Consider the following 20,254-nt stretch of genomic DNA (forward strand, 5'->3'; position numbering starts at 1 on the left):
AATAGCATTAAGCGCTTTCAAGTTGTAATTCGAGGTTTGGAATTCATCGACTGTCCACGCACTCTCGGGTTTGATGCAACTATCTCCGTCAGTGTCGAGAGTTCTAGGAGGAGACCAACCGTCCAAAACATGTAGCCAATCCTTTTCTTCGATAGATTTAATGTAAACCCTAATCTTAACTTTCCAAACACATAGTTGGATCGATCTAGAATATGTGGTCGAAAAGCAGAGTTAGTTGACAACACGTCCATTGCACTTTTGCCTGTATGAACAAAAACGTAATCCAAATCAACGCTTAGTCTATTAAGAGTTGGCTCTGATACCACTAGTAGGGGTTTTTTTAACATAAAAGTGCAAAAATACTAAATTTGTGTGTATCAGATTTTGGTGTTATATGTCGGTGTTGTCAACACCATTCACAACGTGCAGCGGGAATGTATTATTTATCACACACATAAACTTTAGTAAACACAATAAGATGGATTAAATTATGTATAAGTATAAATACTTGTACAATGCCTCAAGGAAAATTATCACTAGAAATCTTGTAAATCGTTTACAAAATCCAATAGTAGTGACACTGAAGGATAGGTTTTGTCACCTGGGAAGGTTCTTCAAACACAATATTCTCCAAGAGCTTTAATAGCTTGTGTTCTAAGAATGTATATACCGATGAATTAGATCGAGTTTGGTTTTAGACCAAGCATAAAATACTCAAAATAATCATTCGTTAAGAAAGCTGACTAATTTGAAAACGTTTTACCTTGTGTGAGCTGAATAACTGATATATGGGAGATCAGTTCTTGCATGTATCAATTCAGTTATTGGCTCGAACTGAACTAATAACGGATCAAACTGATCAAATCAGTTTGAAAACAATAGTTTAAACAGTTAAGTACACAATATATGTTTATGGATGTTCGGAGATTTCAACTGCTCCTATGTCACCCCTTCTAACACCTCGAGTAGGATCCACTAGAAGACTTTGATTTATACAATGCCTTGTACAAATCCACTCAAATTAGGACTTACACTACTGCCTAACTGAACTCCTAGCCTAAACTGAAGGCAGCACCTTCCAGCACTTGTTTAGCGTCTATGTGTTAAAGACTACATACACAAGTTTATTGTCTTTGTGTAAGACTCACTCAACTTATCAGTACGTTCTTTTTCTGCATATGTGTGAGTGATGATGTGTGTGTGTGTATCTGAGAACTGATACGAAAGTATTCTCACACACTGAGGGAAATATGCTTCTAATCTAAGCTGATAACACTTTGAAGTGTTCCCTCAAATCTGGGCTGATTGCTTCTTGTAAGCTGATATGAATTGAGCGTGCCCTTATTCTTTACACACTACTTTTTCTCTTCTATCTTTTGTTGATGGTCTTGATCTTGTATATATAGGGGCAATGTATCCGTACATCAAGACTCATCAAATTTGTCCGTTGCAATTGAATGTGCTCCTCGAAATTTGTGACTTGTCCTTTCTGACAATCATTCTGGAATTCATTGACTTTAAGCTCTGCTACAACTTTTATTATTGTACTTTGACTGGACAAATGCTTTCCTTAATGCGCACAGTTGGATTCCACTTAGATAAGCTTGTCGTCAGTTGGATTCCACTTAGATAAGCTTGTCGTCTTCTGCAAACTGGTTGATTCCTAACTGATGTTCTGAACTGGTATGTTGAACTGGACTTGAACTGGTTTGGTGAAATCAGTTGACTCGTCAGCTGAACTGATTTCACTGCTTTAGTTGAACTGGTCAGCTGGGCTCTTCATCAGTTGGGCTCTTCATCAGTTGAGCTCTTCATCAGCTGGCGGGGCTTCTGAAGGTCTTCTGCTGAACTACCTATCAGCTAGACAATCATTTGAACTGGTTCAGTTTGAGCAATCAGTTGGCACTTTTTCAGTTTGCGTCACGATAGCTTCAATTTTGGCTCGATAGATTTCTACGTACTTAGGTAAATTTATTAGAAACAAAATAACAGGTTTTGTTAACATCAAAATCAAGATTACGAACATGAAATGTTCCAACAGACACGTATAAAAACTATATTCCTTGACAACTCAAATAAATAAATTGCATCTAAATAAATCAAATAAAATCACATACGCAAATATTGTGTCGCTTAAAACAGAAATCGCCGAGAACTCTTCAAGCAACACTTCACACGAGTGTCGTCCTTCAAGTGTGTTCAACACGGATCAGCAACACAGCAAGGCGATGGATTTATCACCAAAATTCTTCTACTCAAAAGCGTTCAGCACTTTGATTTCTTCTCTGCAAAAACCTCTCGTCATGCGGCCGTCAAAGTTCTCAATATATATCATTTATTTGAACTAAAGTCCATTCCATAAAAGAGTCCTACAATATAATGGAAAACAAGATTTTCATTAAGAATAAAACTCTTTAATCAAGGATAACATATCTAGATATAAATATCAAATTAAAAACAAATCCTATAATATCTAAAGATAAATTAAATCAGATCTCATAATCTAGAAAGACAAAACACTAAATTGATATTATCAATATAGCAAAATAATTAAGGAAATAATATATTCATTTCAAAACTAATACTAAAATAGGTTCGAAGGTACTCGAAATTCTCTCAACCGAATTATGAACCCGGTTTTTCTGATACCACTTAAATGTCACACTCCGAGACCAAGGTGTATTGACACTCGGTGTTCTTTAATAATCGCACGATCGTAAAACAACAATCTTCGTAGCAATCAAATTATCAAAACCGGTCTATTTTATAAAAATAGATAATCGTCATTACAATATGATCCAAAACAACGAAATGCGAAAGCAAATTATGACTTAACAAAACTGAATTTTAATAGGATTGATCTCGAACCGGTCTTTCATCACCAGCCCCAAAACATGGTTTGTTCATTCTCATCTAACTGATCTTCATTCTTATATAAGGGGAGGGAAAGAGGATGGGTGCTTGGGGGAAACACTCAGCAAGTGCGGGTTGATCGTGCATGACAAATACCAAGGATACATATAGGTATACAAAATCATAATTTCGATTATAAGCATGATAAAGCTATTACGAACCAAAATATAAACATAGCACTGAAAATTATATCATTTTTCATGGTTTACTGATCAGTCTCTTATATATTACTAATTAACAGTTATCATACCTTACAACATCAGGGCCTTAACGAAACGTATCAAACATCGGAATTTCATTTGTCATTTCTTACTCGAATCATTACAAGACATCCAAAATAGCCAATCTGAATCAAATTCGAAATGTTCTTGTCATCTCCCCTTCATAGTTGGTTCGGGTCTTCACAATATTTGTCCTGGATACAAGCGAGGCAAAGAGGAGGGGAACTGGAGTTTGTGGTCATGTGAAATGGAAGACTTGATGAGTAGGCTTTTCTGCTTGTCCAATTCGAGTATGCTGGAGATAGTTTGAAGATGTCTTTGGAAAGAACAATAATCTGGACTGTGTAGTGAAAAAATGTTACTGATTTCAATTCATTTCTTATCATACAACACTACTGAAACAAGGATTTTGCCTACGTATGAAGGATTTTAGCCCTTATCCATTCTGTGGCCTACTTCTGCTTTTACATGATAATATTTATTGGAAATGGCCTTAGGATACCATATACCAACCCCCCAAGTAGATGGACACGTACAACATGGAATGAATTTTGAGGGTAAAAAACACTTCAAAAGGATGATTAATAAAGAGAATATATCATTATATGGACAATCCTCTGAATATAATATTCACGACTAAAACTGGCTAGCAAACCAGAAATACAATCAACCATGGAAATTATAAAATTTCTTATATGCTGCTGCATCATCGAGCAGATAGACTCAAATTCTCCGAGGTGAGAATCGAACTGACATTGACATCACGGGACGATGTTTAAGTCCGCTCATCATCTTGGTTACGTCACTGGCCCTGTGTACAGATTTTTTCCCGTTCAATGGCGAAATCAGTTTGTTTACTATCCTGGATGGCGAAAATGATCTACCAATCTTTGATGCAGTCGGCAATTTCTTGGACAAACCCACTGGTCTTGTAGGAGAAATCGAAAGTGGAGGGCCTTTAATCTTCACTTGAAACTTTGAACCAGCCGGAGGAGACTTGATTGAGAACTTGTGCGGAATACTCGTCCTTCGCCCAATCACAGGGGACAGAGTCTTGCAGAACTTTTGATGATGAGAAGTGGGAGACATCGAAAGGAATAATGGGTTCGGAAACAATACTGTCTTTCTAGCCCATGGTGCATTCCTTGGGGATACTCGATTAGCTATATACCTAGAGTTTTCTTTGTCACACTCCCTTTTGTCAGCCGGTGAAACCTTGAAGTTTATTCGGGATCTTGCCCGTTGGATAAGCGGGATGTTGGATTGGGATCGGATTGTTCGCAATACGGCTTGTTTCTCTTTCTTTCTTCGTTCATGGATCTTGGAATCATCTGCATTCAACCTGTGTTTCCTCTTTTCGGTGATTGGAGTTTTTGGGTCATCTTTAATGGCGACTGATTCCACTATATTCCTTGCAAATTGACTTGCTTTCATGATTTCTCCAATTGTTTCTCCTAAAAGCATAGCTGGAAGCGACATTCGTCTCCATTCCTCTGCACACCACAACTCATTTTTGTCATACAACCAACTGAATCAGAGACCAACCACAACATGTTTATAAAAAAATGTAAAAGAACCTGTGTTATCTATTAGCATTTTTCCTGGAGAAGATCTTCGGGAATTAACATTTTTCATCCTTCAAAATTTATAATCAAACAACAAATAAAATCAATGGGTGCTGAAAAAATCTTCAAACTTTCAGACGAACCAAGTTCCCGATTAGCCGTACCTCGTGCGCTGCTGTTTACAGCGTGGACTAAGACTCTCACCTGAACTCACTTTCTTCCCGCCATTCACTGCGTATTGAAGCTCTTGCAATCGAGCCATACACTTATCCACCTTCGATACCACACACAAATCACCACTTCTTCTCCAAATCCAGAATATGTTAACATGATATGATAAAAGCAAACAGAAATGGGTACCTTTTTAACTGTTTCTCTGAGAAGAGAGGGACTGAGAGGTGGCATCGCCGCCGCCAATCTCCGCTGCTGCTTCGGTGGGCTTCTTGCAACCATTTTTTCAACTCTCTGTCCGGATTTGTGTGTGCTTTTCTCGGCCTCCCGAGTGAAGGGAAGTGTAACAACAAAATTATATTGGAGCAGCTCACTTTTGGAGTAACGGATACAATGACGCGTGTTTTTGTAACGGTCGAATCGACATTTAAATTAATTAATTAATTAATAATATTTCCACTTTGACTCTGATTTTACTTTATTTAAATTCCATTTAATGATTAATTCAATTTTCAATTAAATTACTTAATTTATTCTTAATATTTACCTATTATCACTTTCACCATTTAAAATTATGTCACGGATTCAAATAGACACACTTGAAAAAACTTACCACAATTATTTGAGATATAGATGGAAATCTTTTTTTCTATTGATTCATCCTGAAATCAAATTAAAACTTAAAGGGAAAATTGGTTTTAAATCCCCAAACTTAAACTTAAATTTATCCTAACTCCGTATACCCAAAAACTTTCGCCCAAATTCCCTAAAAAGTTTAAAGTTGACAAAAATACCCTTACCTATTTAATGATTGATTTTCTGGGACGAAAATGGTATCAGAGCCGAGGTAAAAATTATTTCAAACATACAAATTTATTATTATCAAGTAATTAAATATTTGAGGAGGAGGATTTTTCAATTAACATGAATCCGAACCCAAGTTCGAGAATAACTTTTTACAGGATTTATTCTAGAGTCTTAAGGTAAACTTATGATTCAAAATAACATGTTTTTAGAAATAGTACCGGATTTCTCTAAACTCTTTGGAGATCTTAGATAAATTCAGAAGACGGTACAAAATTATGGCAATATGTTGTATTATGTACCACAAAATGTGGAGAAAATCCTTGAAAATCAGGAAGAAATTCTTGGAATATTAAAGGATATTCGAACAAGAATTCAAAATTTAGAACAACAACCAAGTTCTAATAAAAGGACTTCAGAAGCAAGGTTACCACCATCCTTTGGTACTGAACTCTTATTACATCAAAGAGGAAAGACCAGTGTGATGCCAAAACCTTTAACTGAAGAAGAAAAGATGATCAATCTAATCAAAACAGTCTCAGAAAAGAAATTAATCTGATGACAACGTTAGAAAGGATTGGTCTAGAGGATCTACAAGAGCTTGCAGAATCTTTTGCAAATTTCATGGTTGTAGATTTAAAGATGATCACAACTGGTGGTGAACAACCTACCATAACCTGGTCATCTTCGCAAGAACCACCAAGAGAATGTGTGGGATTTCAGAATATAAATATGAGGGAATCTCAACCGGACTTTTATACTTGTGGAGAATCACATCCAGCGGGAAAAGGTCAAGGAAGAATCAAATTCCTTTGCACCAAACGTCTTATGGAAAATCTGTTTTAGAACCTATACATCCTTATAGGGTTATGCTTAACCTATATGTATTAGATTTAAAAAACAGAGAAGATCTCATAGATGATTAGACATCCGCTATGAGAATCGCAGCAGGCATACTTGATCTCCATAGAGAATGATTCATTAAACTTCTGGAAATGATTCTTATAGGATCAGTCAAAATTGCTTGGGATATGACTTCGTTAGAGACCAAAGAGTCAGTCCTACCATGAGAATCTCTCAGTGAGATAGCTGGAAGAATGACTACCCTGTTTAAAGCACAATTTATAGGGGTAGACTATTTTAACAGTCAAGATACAGAGAAGAAAAAAAAATGCACTCAAGCTCTGTATGTCTTGAATTACATGATATATGTTTAGTGGATGAATATATTATGTTATTCACTAAATATAGATGGAATTCAGGGGTCGAAGAAGATATAGTAATGCAGCTTTTCTTCGCCAAAATGCCAAGTCCCTGGAGAGAAATGCTCATAAGGGAATATGTACCTGGAAATCCAGATACATTGGCACGAAGAGCCTCTTTCCTTAAAGAAAAACCCGTAGAATGGTGCCATTTGGCAGCATTACAAAATAATTACAAACTTTTAAGGGGTATTAACAAACATACTCCTTTGTGTTGTAAAGAAAATGATCTTCCAATGATTATTGGAAGTAAACCATAGAAGCATAAGAGTAAAAGTTTGAGAACTCATTCTTATGCTAGAAGTGGAAGGAGTTCTTGGAAACCAAGAACAGTTTGGTCTAGACAAAAAGCCAGATCTTATAAATCTGGGCAAAGAAGTGGACCATCAAGAAGTAGGATATCCTCCCAAGCATCGAGTACATCTCGAAGCACAGGAAGGACACCTACGAAGAAAACTTTCAGAAGAGCTCATACTCGAGCTAATGAAAGTTTCAAAGATTGCAATTGCTGGACTTGTGGAATAAGAGGTCATATCTCGACCAACTGTCCAGAAAAGGAAAAGAGAGGTATTAAACGTTTCGATCCAAGCCCGGATACTGAAGAAGCAGTTTATTATCAAGATCTTATTCAAGTATACCGATTTGAGGATATTGTCTCAGATGAAAGTATATATGAAGAAGAAGAAGTCTTGAGTCAGGGAGAATCTAATGGAACAGAATCGGAATCTGACTGAAGACGAGATGTTTTGAAGACGAGATGTTTCGACACGAAACACATGAGAACTTGTCTGGTTTCTTTAGTCAGACAACAATATCTCACAACATGGTCCAAAAGATTATGAAAGAAAATCCTAGTCTACAGATATATCAAGGATTCTCTGCAGGACTGGTAGAAAAATTCTTAGGAAATCTTGGCCTAAGAAACAGAAAGCATCATCTAATATATAAAGTTTCCAGAAGAGAAATGACAATTTCAATGGAACTTACAGGAAATAGAATGGAGATGCAACTAATTCCTTCTAAAGAAATTAAGGAGGAATTACAAAAACTCAAGATAGAAGTAGCACGAACCATGTCCTGGATTCATATTGGAGCAATCCAGATTATGATAAAAGCTACTTTCAAAGAAGGAATAGATTCACCCATTGATATTTCTATAAGCGATAAACGAATGGGGAACCTTCAAGATTCAATACTGGGAACTATCTCAGGAAATCTCTGCGCAGGAAAGTTTGTAGGAGTAATCTATCCAAGAATAGTCTATAACCTATCAGATCGAGATTTCAGCCGAGCCTTGATATTACTTCAAAACTTCAAGGAAAAAAAGCTGATGAAAGAAGGTAATAGACCATATTCTATTACCTATCAGATTTCATATGCTCTATCTAATACACATCATTCAGAATTGTTTATTAGAAATGAATTCATTGAAATACCTGAGATATTTGGAAAATTTGCCCAAGAAATTTATCCAGAAAGAGTTGAGTTTCCTTTAATACAGGAAACAGATATCCAAATACAAGACAAGCAGATTCTACAAAAGAATCAAAGTCTTAGATTGGAATCAAGAAGACTATCTTTTCAGGGAGATAGGATTATAAGCTACAGATGGGGAAAAACACCCATCCAAGAAACCCAACAGAAGCTTAAAAGCTTTTCCACAACAGGAAAGCTTAGATGACCCGAAGGGTGGAAGGAAGTAGAAATAGTATTTGATATTACAGAACAGAAGAATCAATTTCTTTGTAATACCATATACTATTTAGAACAACATATGATAGAAACTTACCAAGGAATGATCAAGATCGGAGAATTGGAAGTTCATATCACAGGAATTCCAGGAAAAGAATCAGATCAATTGATTCTTGGACTAGAGTTTCTTGAGGAACATAAACCTTGGAAACGTCTAGAGTATGGAATGAAGTTTATGGCAGACGATAGGATGTAGAAAATCCAATGACCACAAGCTCATTCTCGATATACATTCCAGTAGGAATATTGGACGAACAATATAAAGCAGAATATTTTACTGCTTATATTGATTCAGGAACTGGAATCTGTACAGCGAAAAAGGGATTTTTTCCACATATTTTGGTAGAAGAACTACCAAAGATTGCTGGAAGAGATTTCTCTTGAAGAATCTTAATCTTATGTAAAGGGATTAAGATGACTGAACTAATGATCGGAGGTGCTAGACAAACGCCTTGGTATAAGGTAAAAACACCACCGATTTATTTTCATGATACCGGAGCTGACATTTTGTTAGGAAATAATTTTCTCCAAATGTTTAAGTTCTATAATCAAGAAAATGAAACTAGAAGATTAGTGTTTACAACACCATGTAATCACAAAATCATAGTCCAGCGACTAAGAGAGGCATTTTACCGAAAATTGCCAATCCAGTTTCGCAGCAAACGTGGTGATGAAGGAAAACTTCTGAACCCAAAAATGAAAGATTCTAGATGGTTTGGAGAAACAATGCTCCAACTAAGAGCAGATAAAGAGCTCCAATCAGAAGAAATAGAATGCCTTAGGATAGCTCTACATAAGAATGAAGTAGAGTTTGAATCTAAGGTATCCTTAGAAGATGTCAAGAAAAGGATTAAAGAAAATTACAGTGAAGGTCCCTTGGCATGGTGGGACAAAAATCAACTCAAAGCTTGCTTTAAAATTAAGGAAGGCAAAGAGTATGAATTTGTCCGTTGCAAGCCTATCACAAGAACATAATTGATCAAAGGGATATGCAGATTATAATCAAGGAACATTTGGACCTTGATTTGATCAAAAGAACAAACCCAGACTAGTTATTAATTATCAAGAGATTAATAAGATTCTGGAGTTTGATGGGTATTTTATACCTAGTAGAGAACATCTAATTAGTTGCATACGCAATACAAAGATATTCTCTAAATTTGATTGTAAGTATGGATTTTATCAGATTCGCATGCAGGAAGAAAGCAAGAAATTCACAGCTTTCTCTACACCACAAAGACACTATATCTGGGAGGTATTACCAATGAGATTGGCTAATTCACCATAGATATTTCAAAGGAAAATGGATAATTAATTTAAAGATTATTTCAAATTCATGTTTGTCTATATTGACGATGTGTTGATCGCATCTACAAATATGGAAGAACATATTAAACATTTAGAGATTTTCTCGGATGTTTGTAAAAAAGAAAGACTGGTTCTATCAGAAAAGAAAACAGCCATTGCCACAAGAAAGATTGAATTTCTAGGAATAGAAATCGATGACTCTGGAGTAATTTTGCAGGATCATATAGTAGAAAAGGTGCAAAATTTTCCAAACGAGCTAAAAGATAAGAAACAACTTCAAAGTTTTCTAGGAGTTGTTAATTTTGCTGGAATGTTTATTAAAAACCTAGCAAAACATATGAAAGTGTTCAGTCCATTACTGAAAAAAGATGTAAAATTTATATGGACAAAAGAACACACACAAGGACTTAGCCAACTAAAGGAGATTTGTAAAAATCTTTCGAAATTGGTTATTCCTCAAGATGAAGATGATCTGGTATTATATACAGATGCCAGTGATCATTGGTGGGTGGCAGTCTTAACAAAGCTCACACCAGAAGGAGAACAGCCATGCAGATATTGCAGTGGACTCTTCTCGGACGCAGAAGCCATAAGATGGCGTATCAACAAAAATGAATTCTATGCAGTAAAAAGGTCTTTTGAAAAATGGCCATTATTTTTACTTGCAAAGAAATTTATTTTGAAAGTTGATAATACACATGTGAAATCTTTCTTAAGAAATTGAATAGTATCTAAACCTGAGAAAAGCAAGATTATTAAGATGGCAAGCATTATGTCAGAATTATATTTTTGATATTGTGATAATTAAATCTCATGAAAATATTCTTGCAGATTTTTTAACAAGAGATGGAGAGCGGTGATATCAATTCCATCATGAAAATGCAGAGGCATTTGAGAAAACACCTTGAAATGCTTCAAACCGAGTTCAACAAGCTGGTCTTAAATGCAGAAATTGCGGGAAGGCTACAACAAGCCGATAAGAGAGTTGTCTCTGATCGAATTACAGGATGTTTACATGCTTATACTCAGTTATGGTCTGTAATACAAAGGCCTATCCTCCAAGGCATTGAGAAGCCACTGGTTTTCCAAATGGAGAGTTTTCGAGTACAGGACTCTATACCTGAAACAGAGGATTCAAATACCCATAGCACAAGTGTTAAGTCGGGATCATCTCCAGATGAATCGGCTGAAACAAAAATTGAGACTCCAGATCCTTATCTCGAGTCTTCAAGTCAACCCTTCACCTCGGGGAATGAAAAGGGAAAGATCAACCTTAGACCTAATACTGACAAGGGTAAATCTAAGGTTGGTACTAACGAAGTTACAATTTCTCCATTACAGGTGTATCAACAAATGTGGGAGAAATTAAAAACAAGAGTAGGCATTAACCTCGCCACCATCAGGGTCGATGTTTCAGACAAATATTCTAGGATATGGATGAAACCAAATTCATATCCAAAAGAGGTCAAAGCTTGGTATGAATTCGAGGCCCTGGCCTCAGTTTATACCACATCAACCAGCTTCCTTGAAATTTCAGGATTATCAAAATGGATCCAGGAAACTGTTCATGAAACTTAGGCAAATAACGGTTATTTGTCCAGAGGAGACATCCTGGAGCTATACTTTTTCAGTACAGCCCCAGAACCAGCAGGGAAAAGCTCACACGAAGCCTTTCATTTTATCAAGTTAATGAGACCAGATTCAAATGTCCAAAAATATATCAAGGATCCTCCGTCAGAAGAAACACCCCTTGTTGCTTCAATAACCGAAGTCGACATTTTCACCAGAAGAGCTTGGGGTTTATGGGTCTGTCTTACTGAGATGGACAAAGTCAAGTTTCCGTTTAAATTTTATCATAATTCGGTAAACGGATCATTCATGTTAAATACTATGACAGGAAAAACAACAAGTTGTGTAGAAGATCTATTCGAAAAGAAAAGAAATCTTCTGTGGAATAGCAAGTTGCCGGGGAGTAAAGAAACTCGTCGGAAATTCTGCAATATGTCTCATGTGAGAAGATGGTCTGAATAGATCTGCTCGGAATGCCCAAACCAAAAGGAGCCAGAATTCGGCAAGGGCTTCAGACCACGATCAGATAGGAAGCATCTTGGAGAAACAAGACCAAGTGGTGAAGGACCACAGCCACGTTTTCCTCAGGGACATCAAAAGTTTAAGATTCCTCGACAAAAATAGGTGGACATGTGAACCTAATCACCTTTCCTGGAGAATAACAAAGTAAAAGATTCCCCGACAAGAGATAGAGGGCATGTGAATAACCCACTAAATAAACAGTACAACTGGGACTCAATTTCACCAATAAATAACGAACAAATGGAAATCAGTTAAAAACACACAAGAAAAAGTCGGAACCTGAAGAAAATGTATTTCACATATCTGAAGGTTTCTAAAAGACGCATCAGGGCAAAAAGAAAAGAGCTAAAAAATTTCAAAGATTTCCACAAAAGACTGAAGGAATCAGGAAATGAAATATCAGTTGATATCATACAAACACATCTCGGCTGGATATGCCAGGGGATAAGGTCACAGGAACGAGTAATTTCTAGATTAATGCTCTAGAAAAAAACGACAAAACAAGAAAAGGTGGAGGGACCGTTCAACCACCCACTAAACCCACTCAGGAGATAGTGCCAACCACAGCTGAAAGGCATTAAATAAAAGTTATAGCAAGAGTTTGAAGTCCAAAGAACAAATCCGTGAAGGGCTTCTATAAACCCTGCTAGCCTTTGATGCTTTGTCTTAACTTGTAGGCATGCCAAACAATTGGACTTAAAACGTAAGATGTCTCGCTTCATGCCCGACTACCAATACAACGACTGTAAATCCATGTACATCTTCGTACTTCCAAGATGAATGGAGTAAGGAGTATTAGGAGCATCCTTCATAATAACCTCTCTCAGTGAATCGCCACTAAGAACCCATAGTCGATCTCGATATTGAACTATGACATCCTCCTCGAATTACAGCTTCCGACCCTTCGATTCATCTCTCAGTCTTCATTTTCGTAATTGCTTATCAGAAGACTGACTCTCACGGATTCTATCCCTCAGAGTCGATTGTACTGTCATAGTAGAAATATTGATATCATCGCTCCTAGCATGCATTGCAAGCTCGAATCGCTGAATCTCTGCTTGCAATGGTCTTTGAACTGTCAATTGAGTAATAACTGCGGTCTTTCTACTCAAAGCATCTGCAACTACATTAGCTTTTCTCGGATGGTAGCTAATATCGCAGTCGTAGTCCTTCACCAATTCTAACCATCTTTGTTACCTCATATTCAACTCTTTTTGGGTGAAGAAATACTTCAAGCTTTTATGATCAGTGAAAATCTTTCATTTCTTCCCATATAAGTAATATCTCCAAATCTTTAATACAAATACTATTGCTGCAAGATCGAGGTCATGAGTCGGGTAATTCTTCTCATGAACCTTCAACTGTCTAGATGCATAAGCTATCACTCGATCATTCTGCATCAGGACTAAGCCTAAACCAAGCTTTAAAACATCTGTGTAGAAAACATACTCTCCTTGCCCTGATGGCATCGATAGAACTGATGCTGATGTCAAAGCTTGCTTCAGCTTCTCGAAACCCTCTTGGCATTCGGATCCCCAATTAAACTTTGCATTCTTCTTCGTCAAGACGGTCAAGGGTACCACAATAGTAGAGAAAATTTGAATAAACTTCCGGTAGTAGCCAGCTAGACCCAAGAAACTGCAGATCTCGATTACGCTCTTAGGTATTGGCCATTCTCTAACTGCCTCGACCTTGCTGGGATCGACCTCAACTCCACCTGTAGAGATAATGTGGCCTAAGAACGTAACTCTCTCGAGCCAAAACTGGCACTTGCTGAACTTAGCGAACAGCTTTCTATCTTGCAATAACTGTAGAGCCATTCTTAAGTTCTGACTGTGCTCTTTTTTAGTTCTCGAGTAAATCAGAATATCGTCTATAAAGACTATGATAAACTGATCTAGATACGGCTGAAATACGCGATTCATGAGCTCCATGAAGATTGCTGGTGCATTGGTCAACCTGAATGGCATCACCATAAACTCGTAGTGCCCATATCGAGTCCTGGAGGTCATCTTATGAACATCGGACTCCTTCACCTTTAGCTGATGGTATCCCGAACAAAGATCTATCTTCGAGAAAATCGAAGCCGCTTGCAATTGATCAAATAAGTCCTTGATTATAGGCATGGGATACTTATTCTTGATGGTGACTCTTTTCAGCTCTCTATAGTCAATGTAGAGTCGCATACTACCATCTTTTTTCTTCACGAATAAAATCATTGCGCCCCACGGAGAACAACTTGGGCGAATAAAACCCTTGTTTAGCAACTCTTGAATTTGATATTTCAGCTCTTTCATCTCAGCTGGTGCTAGACGACAAGGTTTCTTAGAGATTGGCATTGTATCAAGCATCAACTCAATAGAAAATTCCACTTCTCGGTCTGGTGAAATGACATAAACGTCCTCAAGAAAGACACTAGGAAAGTCTCTAACTACCTCAACATCCTCTAGCTTCTGACTGACAGGAATAGGTGCTGAAGTAATACATGCTAGAAAAGCTTGGCAGCCTCGTCCCATAAGTTTCCTCGCACAGATGCAGGAGATAATGTGCGGCATTTGTTTGTTCCTTGCTGCCTCAAAGGCAAAATATTTCCCGCTGGGTGGTCAAATAGATACTGACCTCTGCCGAAAATCTATCGAAGCTCCATTCGAAGATAGCCAATCCATGCCAAGAATGATGTCGAATTTAGGCATCAGGATACGATAAGATCTGCCCGAACTACATACTTTTGTAAACGAAGCTCCAAATTCTTCAAAATACTCGATGCAGCCATTCGATCACTAGAAAGAACGGAAACTCTAAAGCCCAAATCCAAATCCTTGGGTAAAATCTTTAGTCGCTTTACGAACATCTCAGATATGAATGAGTGTGTAGCTCCCCAAATCCAAATCCCTAGGTATAATCTTTAGTCGCTTTACAAATGTCTCGGATATTAATGAGTGTGTAGCTCCTGAATATACCATTGCATATGTAGCTACACCTAAAATAAATATCCTTCCTGCGACAAATATACCATCAAATCCAATCGAGTCGAAAACTTAAGGAATTCCTATAATTAATAACCCAAAACTCTCGAAAATTATTCCATTCAATTCTACTAACTATTTTAACATTTCATGAAATAGAAGCAATATAAAAATGTCAAACAACTAGGTTACCAGTAATTAGAGTCGTGTCTGGCTCTGCCTCTGCTTCCTCAGCATGCATAACATAAGCTCTGCCAATAGTTGCTCCTTTCTTCTTTGGGTAGTCCATGGCCTTATGTCCTTCCTCGTTGTATATGAATCACTTGTATGTTCCCCACATGCACTTGCCAAAGTTTGGGCTATTGCATTCTTTGCACAGTGGCCTCTCTTCAGGTTTTGGGGCTCCAAACTATGGTGGCTTCTGTTGCCCCTGTTTCTTCGACTGTCCTTGGGGTTTTTGTTGCCCTTGAGATTCAGGAGGTCCCGTAAATTGCTTCTTGACTTGCTGAGAGTTCTGCTGGTGCTGCTGCCTCTTGTGCTGCATCTCAAAATTAATATCTTTCAAGGCTTGCTCAGCTTAGAAACCACAAGCAGTGGCAGCTACATAATCCGTCGGTCGCATCAACATCACATCACGGCGTATAATAGGTCGAAGGCCATCCAAGAAGTGCCTCAATTTCTTAGCAGCATCCTTAGCAATAAGGGCACAAAGTGACAACTCCTATCAAAATTACTAATGAACTCAGCCACCGACAAATCTCCTCGACGGAGAGTTATAAACTCCCTATTCAAGCGTCCTCAGGCGTCAACAGTAAAATACTTCTCACAGAAAATGTTCTTGAATTGCTCCCAAGTGAGGGTGACTAGATTCTCACCATGTTCAGCTCCTTCCTACCAAAGAGAAGCATCATCTCGAAGGATATAAGTAGCACACCTAACTCGATCAGCATCCCCCATATTCACATAACGGAAATGCACCTCAAGGGACCTAATCCAACCCTCAACAACAAATGGGTCGGTGGTGCCTGAAAACTCCTTCGGACCCAGCCTCCGGAGCTGATCATGCATATCGTGTTGTGACCTCGGAGCCTGTTGAGCTTGCTAATCCTCGTGTGTATCGGCTTGCCTATCAGTACTAAGTGCGCGTCTAAGAGGCGTTAATCTGAACGTTTTCCAAAGTCCAAACGTAACCAACATGTATTTAAATCTAAGCTTCTAATCATGCATCATAATAAAATCCTTTATCAAGCAACTTAAGCATCAATATCATTTATAAACACACATAATATGATATGAACGATGAGCAAAGAAAGATTAAGGCGTGCCCTAGCTATCCATGATCCTTTTCGTTCATCTTTTTCCCTTCACAGTACAGCCCTTATACAACCCCATCTAGGACTCCTAAACCTTCTTAAATTCATCCCTTCTAATGGTCCTACCATGACAGCCCCTTTGTGCATCAATACCATGAATAATTATGCAAGAAAAACCATGATTTTCCTTGTATGATTCATAAAAACGAAAATAAATGAAAGGGTGTCATATTTTTCGTGAAAACATGTATAAACACACATGATATGGTATGAACGATGAACAAAGAAAGATTAAGGTGTGCTTTTGCGTGTTTCACATACCAAAAACAATCCTTGACGCGAGAGACATTGGCGGAGAAACGGGGGATCCTTGTTACGTTTTTATTTTTCAAACTCACATGAAATTGCTTCCCAAAACGTGTGGTGTGTGTCCGTGTGTGGTCGAGAAAAACCCTAGGTCTCTAGAGCTGGTAGCCATGTGATATGAAGAGTTTAGGGCTTGGAAAATTCATTTTTTTGATATAAATAATTGGGTAGGAGTTTAGGCCCAATAACCATAGTATAATAGGACCATTAGGCCCATTATAATGTAGGTAAAATATTTGTTTAGGAGAGTCTTCGAAAATATTAGCCGAGTTCCCAAAAAATCCTTATTTTTCTCGAAAATTGATTACCAATTTAAAATTCGACTCGGAGCGTAAAAATACCTCAAAAGACATCATTTTCGAAAATTTCATATTAAATATACCATATATTAAATAATTAAAAATATTTTCCCTTTACAGTCCTTGGTCTCCGTTCTTCGATCGCATCTCGAATAACCATTAAAAACACAATTAATCCTTGGTCTCCGTTCTTTGATCGCATCTCGAATAACCATTAAAAACACAATTTTATGCATTCTAATAGAAAATCATATTTTTAAACATATAAACATGCCTACCACATATAATCAATGCAATTAAAATGAATAAATTAAGCATTTTCTATTTTTCCTATATTTGCATGTAGTTGGATTACTTTATCACATTTTGGACCTTACAATCAAGGTGAACCAACAGCAGATCAAGTTCAAAATCAAACTGGGGTTGTTGAAGAAAAATTTGATCTGATCCAAAAACAATATTCTCCTACTGTAAATTCAAATCCTCTTGGACCATGCTATCGGTGGAATAAGAATGATTTACTTGATCTGGTCATAGGTAACACTTTTGCCCCTTTAAGAACTAGAAAACATATTATTGAAGAATTTTTGCATGTTGCATTTATTTCTCAGAATGAACCTAACAATATTGATGAAGCTCTAATTGATTTAATTGGATATATTCCATTCAAGAGAAATTAGGTCAATTTGATGGAAATAAAGTTTGGCATTTAGTTCTTAGACCGTCAGATCAATCTTTCATAGGATGAATTCTAGAAATAAACTTGATGAAAATGGCACTGTAATTCGTAATAAGGAAAGATAAGTGGCACAAGGCTATAAGCTAGAAGAAAGAATAGATTTTAATAAATCATTTTCACATGTAACTAGAATAGAAGGTATTAGAATATTTCTTGCATATGCTGGATTTAAAGACTTTAAAGTCTATCAGATAGATGTTAAAAGTGCATTTTTGAATGGATTATTATAGGAAGATGTATATGTTGAACAACCTCCTGGTTTGTGAATCGTGTATTATTTCATTATGTGTTTAAATTATATAAAGCTTTGTATGGTTTGAAACAAGCTCCCAAAGTTTGGTATGATACCTTATCCAAAATTCTAATTGATCATGATTTCAACATCGGTATAGTTGATAGAACATTATTTAAATTCAATAAAGTAGATCATACTTTGTTAGTTCAAATATATATTGATAATATTATATTTGAGTCAACTAAACCCAAACTCTGTGAAATGTTTTCTTAGCTGACACAAAACAAGTTTGATATGAGTGTGATGGGTGGGCTTACACTCTTTCTCGGATTGCAAGTTAAACAGCTTAATAGTTGTATTTTTATAAATCAAGATACACCAAAGAACTTTTCAAGAATTTTGGAATTGATAATTGCTCAGCAACATCAATACCAATGAGCTCCTCAATCAAGATGGACAAGGATGAAATTAGACATCAGTTGATGTATCTATCATATTTCTGATGTTTGATGTTGTATTTAACTGCTAGTAGACCAGACATCATGTTCGAAGTCTGTATAAGCAATCGCTTTATATTGCTACCAAATGTATATTGAAATATTTTAAGAGCACTCAAAATGTTGGACTCCTGTATCCAACAGATTTCAGTTTCAATTTAATTGATTATTCTGATGCAGAATATGCAGGTTATAAAATAACACAGGAAAAGTAAAAATGGAGACTGTTGGTTTTTAGGTGACAGACTGGTCTCGTGGTTTAGTAGAAGCAAACCTTAATTGGTACATCAATAGCTGAAGCAAAATACCTAGATGTCAGGAGTAGTTGGCCTCAACTACAGTGGATACAACAAAAACTCAGAGATTATGATGTTCAATCGATGAGTCTCCAATGTTTTGTGACAACACAAGTGCTATGGAATTACATATAATCCCATGTTGTAATCAAGGACTAAGCATATTGACATCAGATATCATTTCAAAGAGATCGTGTCACGAAGATGGACATTAGATTTTAACATGTCTCAACAAATCAGCAAGTGACAGACATCTTTACCAAGCTATTACCCAAGACAAAGTTTTATTAAATTAAAAATACTTTAGGACCTTTTGATTAAATTAATAATGTCTTTTTTTAGAGGAATTTTCATATTAAGCTGATAGACAGCAGTCGAACTCATGAGCTTAGCTGACTGACAACTCAAGTTTATGATAAGTTCGATCTTAACATATATCTCTCATCTTTTGATATTTACCCGAAAGCAATTTGATATGAACGGTCAGTTATCCGATTTATTATTATATTTAATTTTATAATATATATTTATTTAGCGATTTAAATGTACGGTGTTGACAGTTAAAATTATTTTTCAAAATTTCAAAGTTCTCCACAAATATTCTAATACTTGGAATGACATAATTGTCTTTTACACGACCGCATATATATACATAAAATATAACTGACTCATTTTTTTTACCAGAACGAAAACTTCTGAACTTCCAGCATTCCATGGTTTCAAATTCCTTCTACTAACTCTCAAAATGTTTTCCTTCCTTGGAAATACGGGTTTTTTTATAAATAATTTAATTTTTAAAAATTAATTCAAAAATAATTTTAAAATTTTTTTTGCAAGAATACTGCTATCCGTGCTTCGTAAGCACGGAGCAGTTCCACGTTGGAGCGTCTGCGCTTAGTAAACACGGACGCTCCTACGTGGACCAGAGTCCGTGCTTTGCCACGTGAGACGTCCACGCTTCCAAAGCGCGGATGCTCCACGTGGCGCTGTTCCATTCGACCGACCCTTATCTGCTGGATTCCTTCTTCTTTCCTCCTCTTTTCTTTGTCGTCTCATTTTCGCATTTCTCAGTTTCTCCTTTCCTCATTGAAAAATTTTTGAGACGAAGGTGAGAAGATCTACAACATATTTCAGAATGGTAGATAATCGAAATTCAGAAGATCCCAGTGTCATCTATTTACAAGCGACACATAGGTCATCAAAAGTTTCTTCCTTAAACGTTGATGATATTGTCAAAGTGAAGAGGTCAGACAATTTGATTTGGAAGTTATATACTGATAATTACTTACACAATCGTGTACTGGCATATTTAAATCATACGGGTTTTTATAGAGTTTTAGAATGTGGCTCACAAGTTTATGATAATTATTTGATTACTACTCTTGTTGAACGTTGGCGATGCGAGACACACACGTTTCATTTTACATGTGGTGAAGCAACAGTCACTTACAAGATG

The 20,254-nt window shown here is 36.7% G+C and overlaps 1 protein-coding gene across 3 annotated transcripts; it reads right to left on the reverse strand.

Moving 5' to 3' along the window:
* Positions 1-3,482: 3,482 nt before the first annotated feature.
* LOC140988262 (microtubule-binding protein TANGLED) lies at positions 3,483-5,188 on the reverse strand. Of its 3 annotated transcripts, none has more exons than XM_073457272.1 (4): positions 5,060-5,188; positions 4,864-4,973; positions 4,712-4,770; positions 3,483-4,627 (listed from the first exon to the last, which is right to left on the reverse strand). In XM_073457272.1, the coding sequence occupies exons 1-4, from the start codon at positions 5,150-5,152 to the stop codon at positions 3,858-3,860; spliced, it is 1,032 nt and encodes a 343-aa protein (XP_073313373.1). In that variant the 5' UTR covers positions 5,153-5,188; the 3' UTR covers positions 3,483-3,857. The 3 variants fall into 3 exon arrangements, with proteins under 3 accessions (XP_073313373.1, XP_073313375.1, XP_073313374.1); XM_073457274.1 differs by having other exon boundaries at positions 4,904-4,973; positions 5,060-5,116; XM_073457273.1 differs by lacking the exon at positions 4,712-4,770 and having other exon boundaries at positions 4,904-4,973.
* Between the last annotated feature and the right edge of the window lie 15,066 nt (positions 5,189-20,254).

The sequence above is a fragment of the Primulina huaijiensis genome, chromosome 11 (genome assembly GCF_012295235.1).
Source record: "Primulina huaijiensis isolate GDHJ02 chromosome 11, ASM1229523v2, whole genome shotgun sequence".
NCBI lineage: Eukaryota > Viridiplantae > Streptophyta > Magnoliopsida > Lamiales > Gesneriaceae > Primulina > Primulina huaijiensis.

Bases quoted from the DNA above. Each gene is read 5' to 3' on its own strand.
- LOC140988262 (XM_073457272.1), bottom strand. From the start codon at position 5,152: ATGGTTGCAAGAAGCCCACCGAAGCAGCAGCGGAGATTGGCGGCGGCG. The intron at 4,974-5,059 runs GTACCCATTTCT...GTGGTATCGAAG, and splicing joins TCAGAGAAACAGTTAAAAAG to GTGGATAAGTGTATGGCTCG. The intron at 4,771-4,863 runs GTACGGCTAATC...TAAATTTTGAAG, and splicing joins TGTAAACAGCAGCGCACGAG to GATGAAAAATGTTAATTCCC.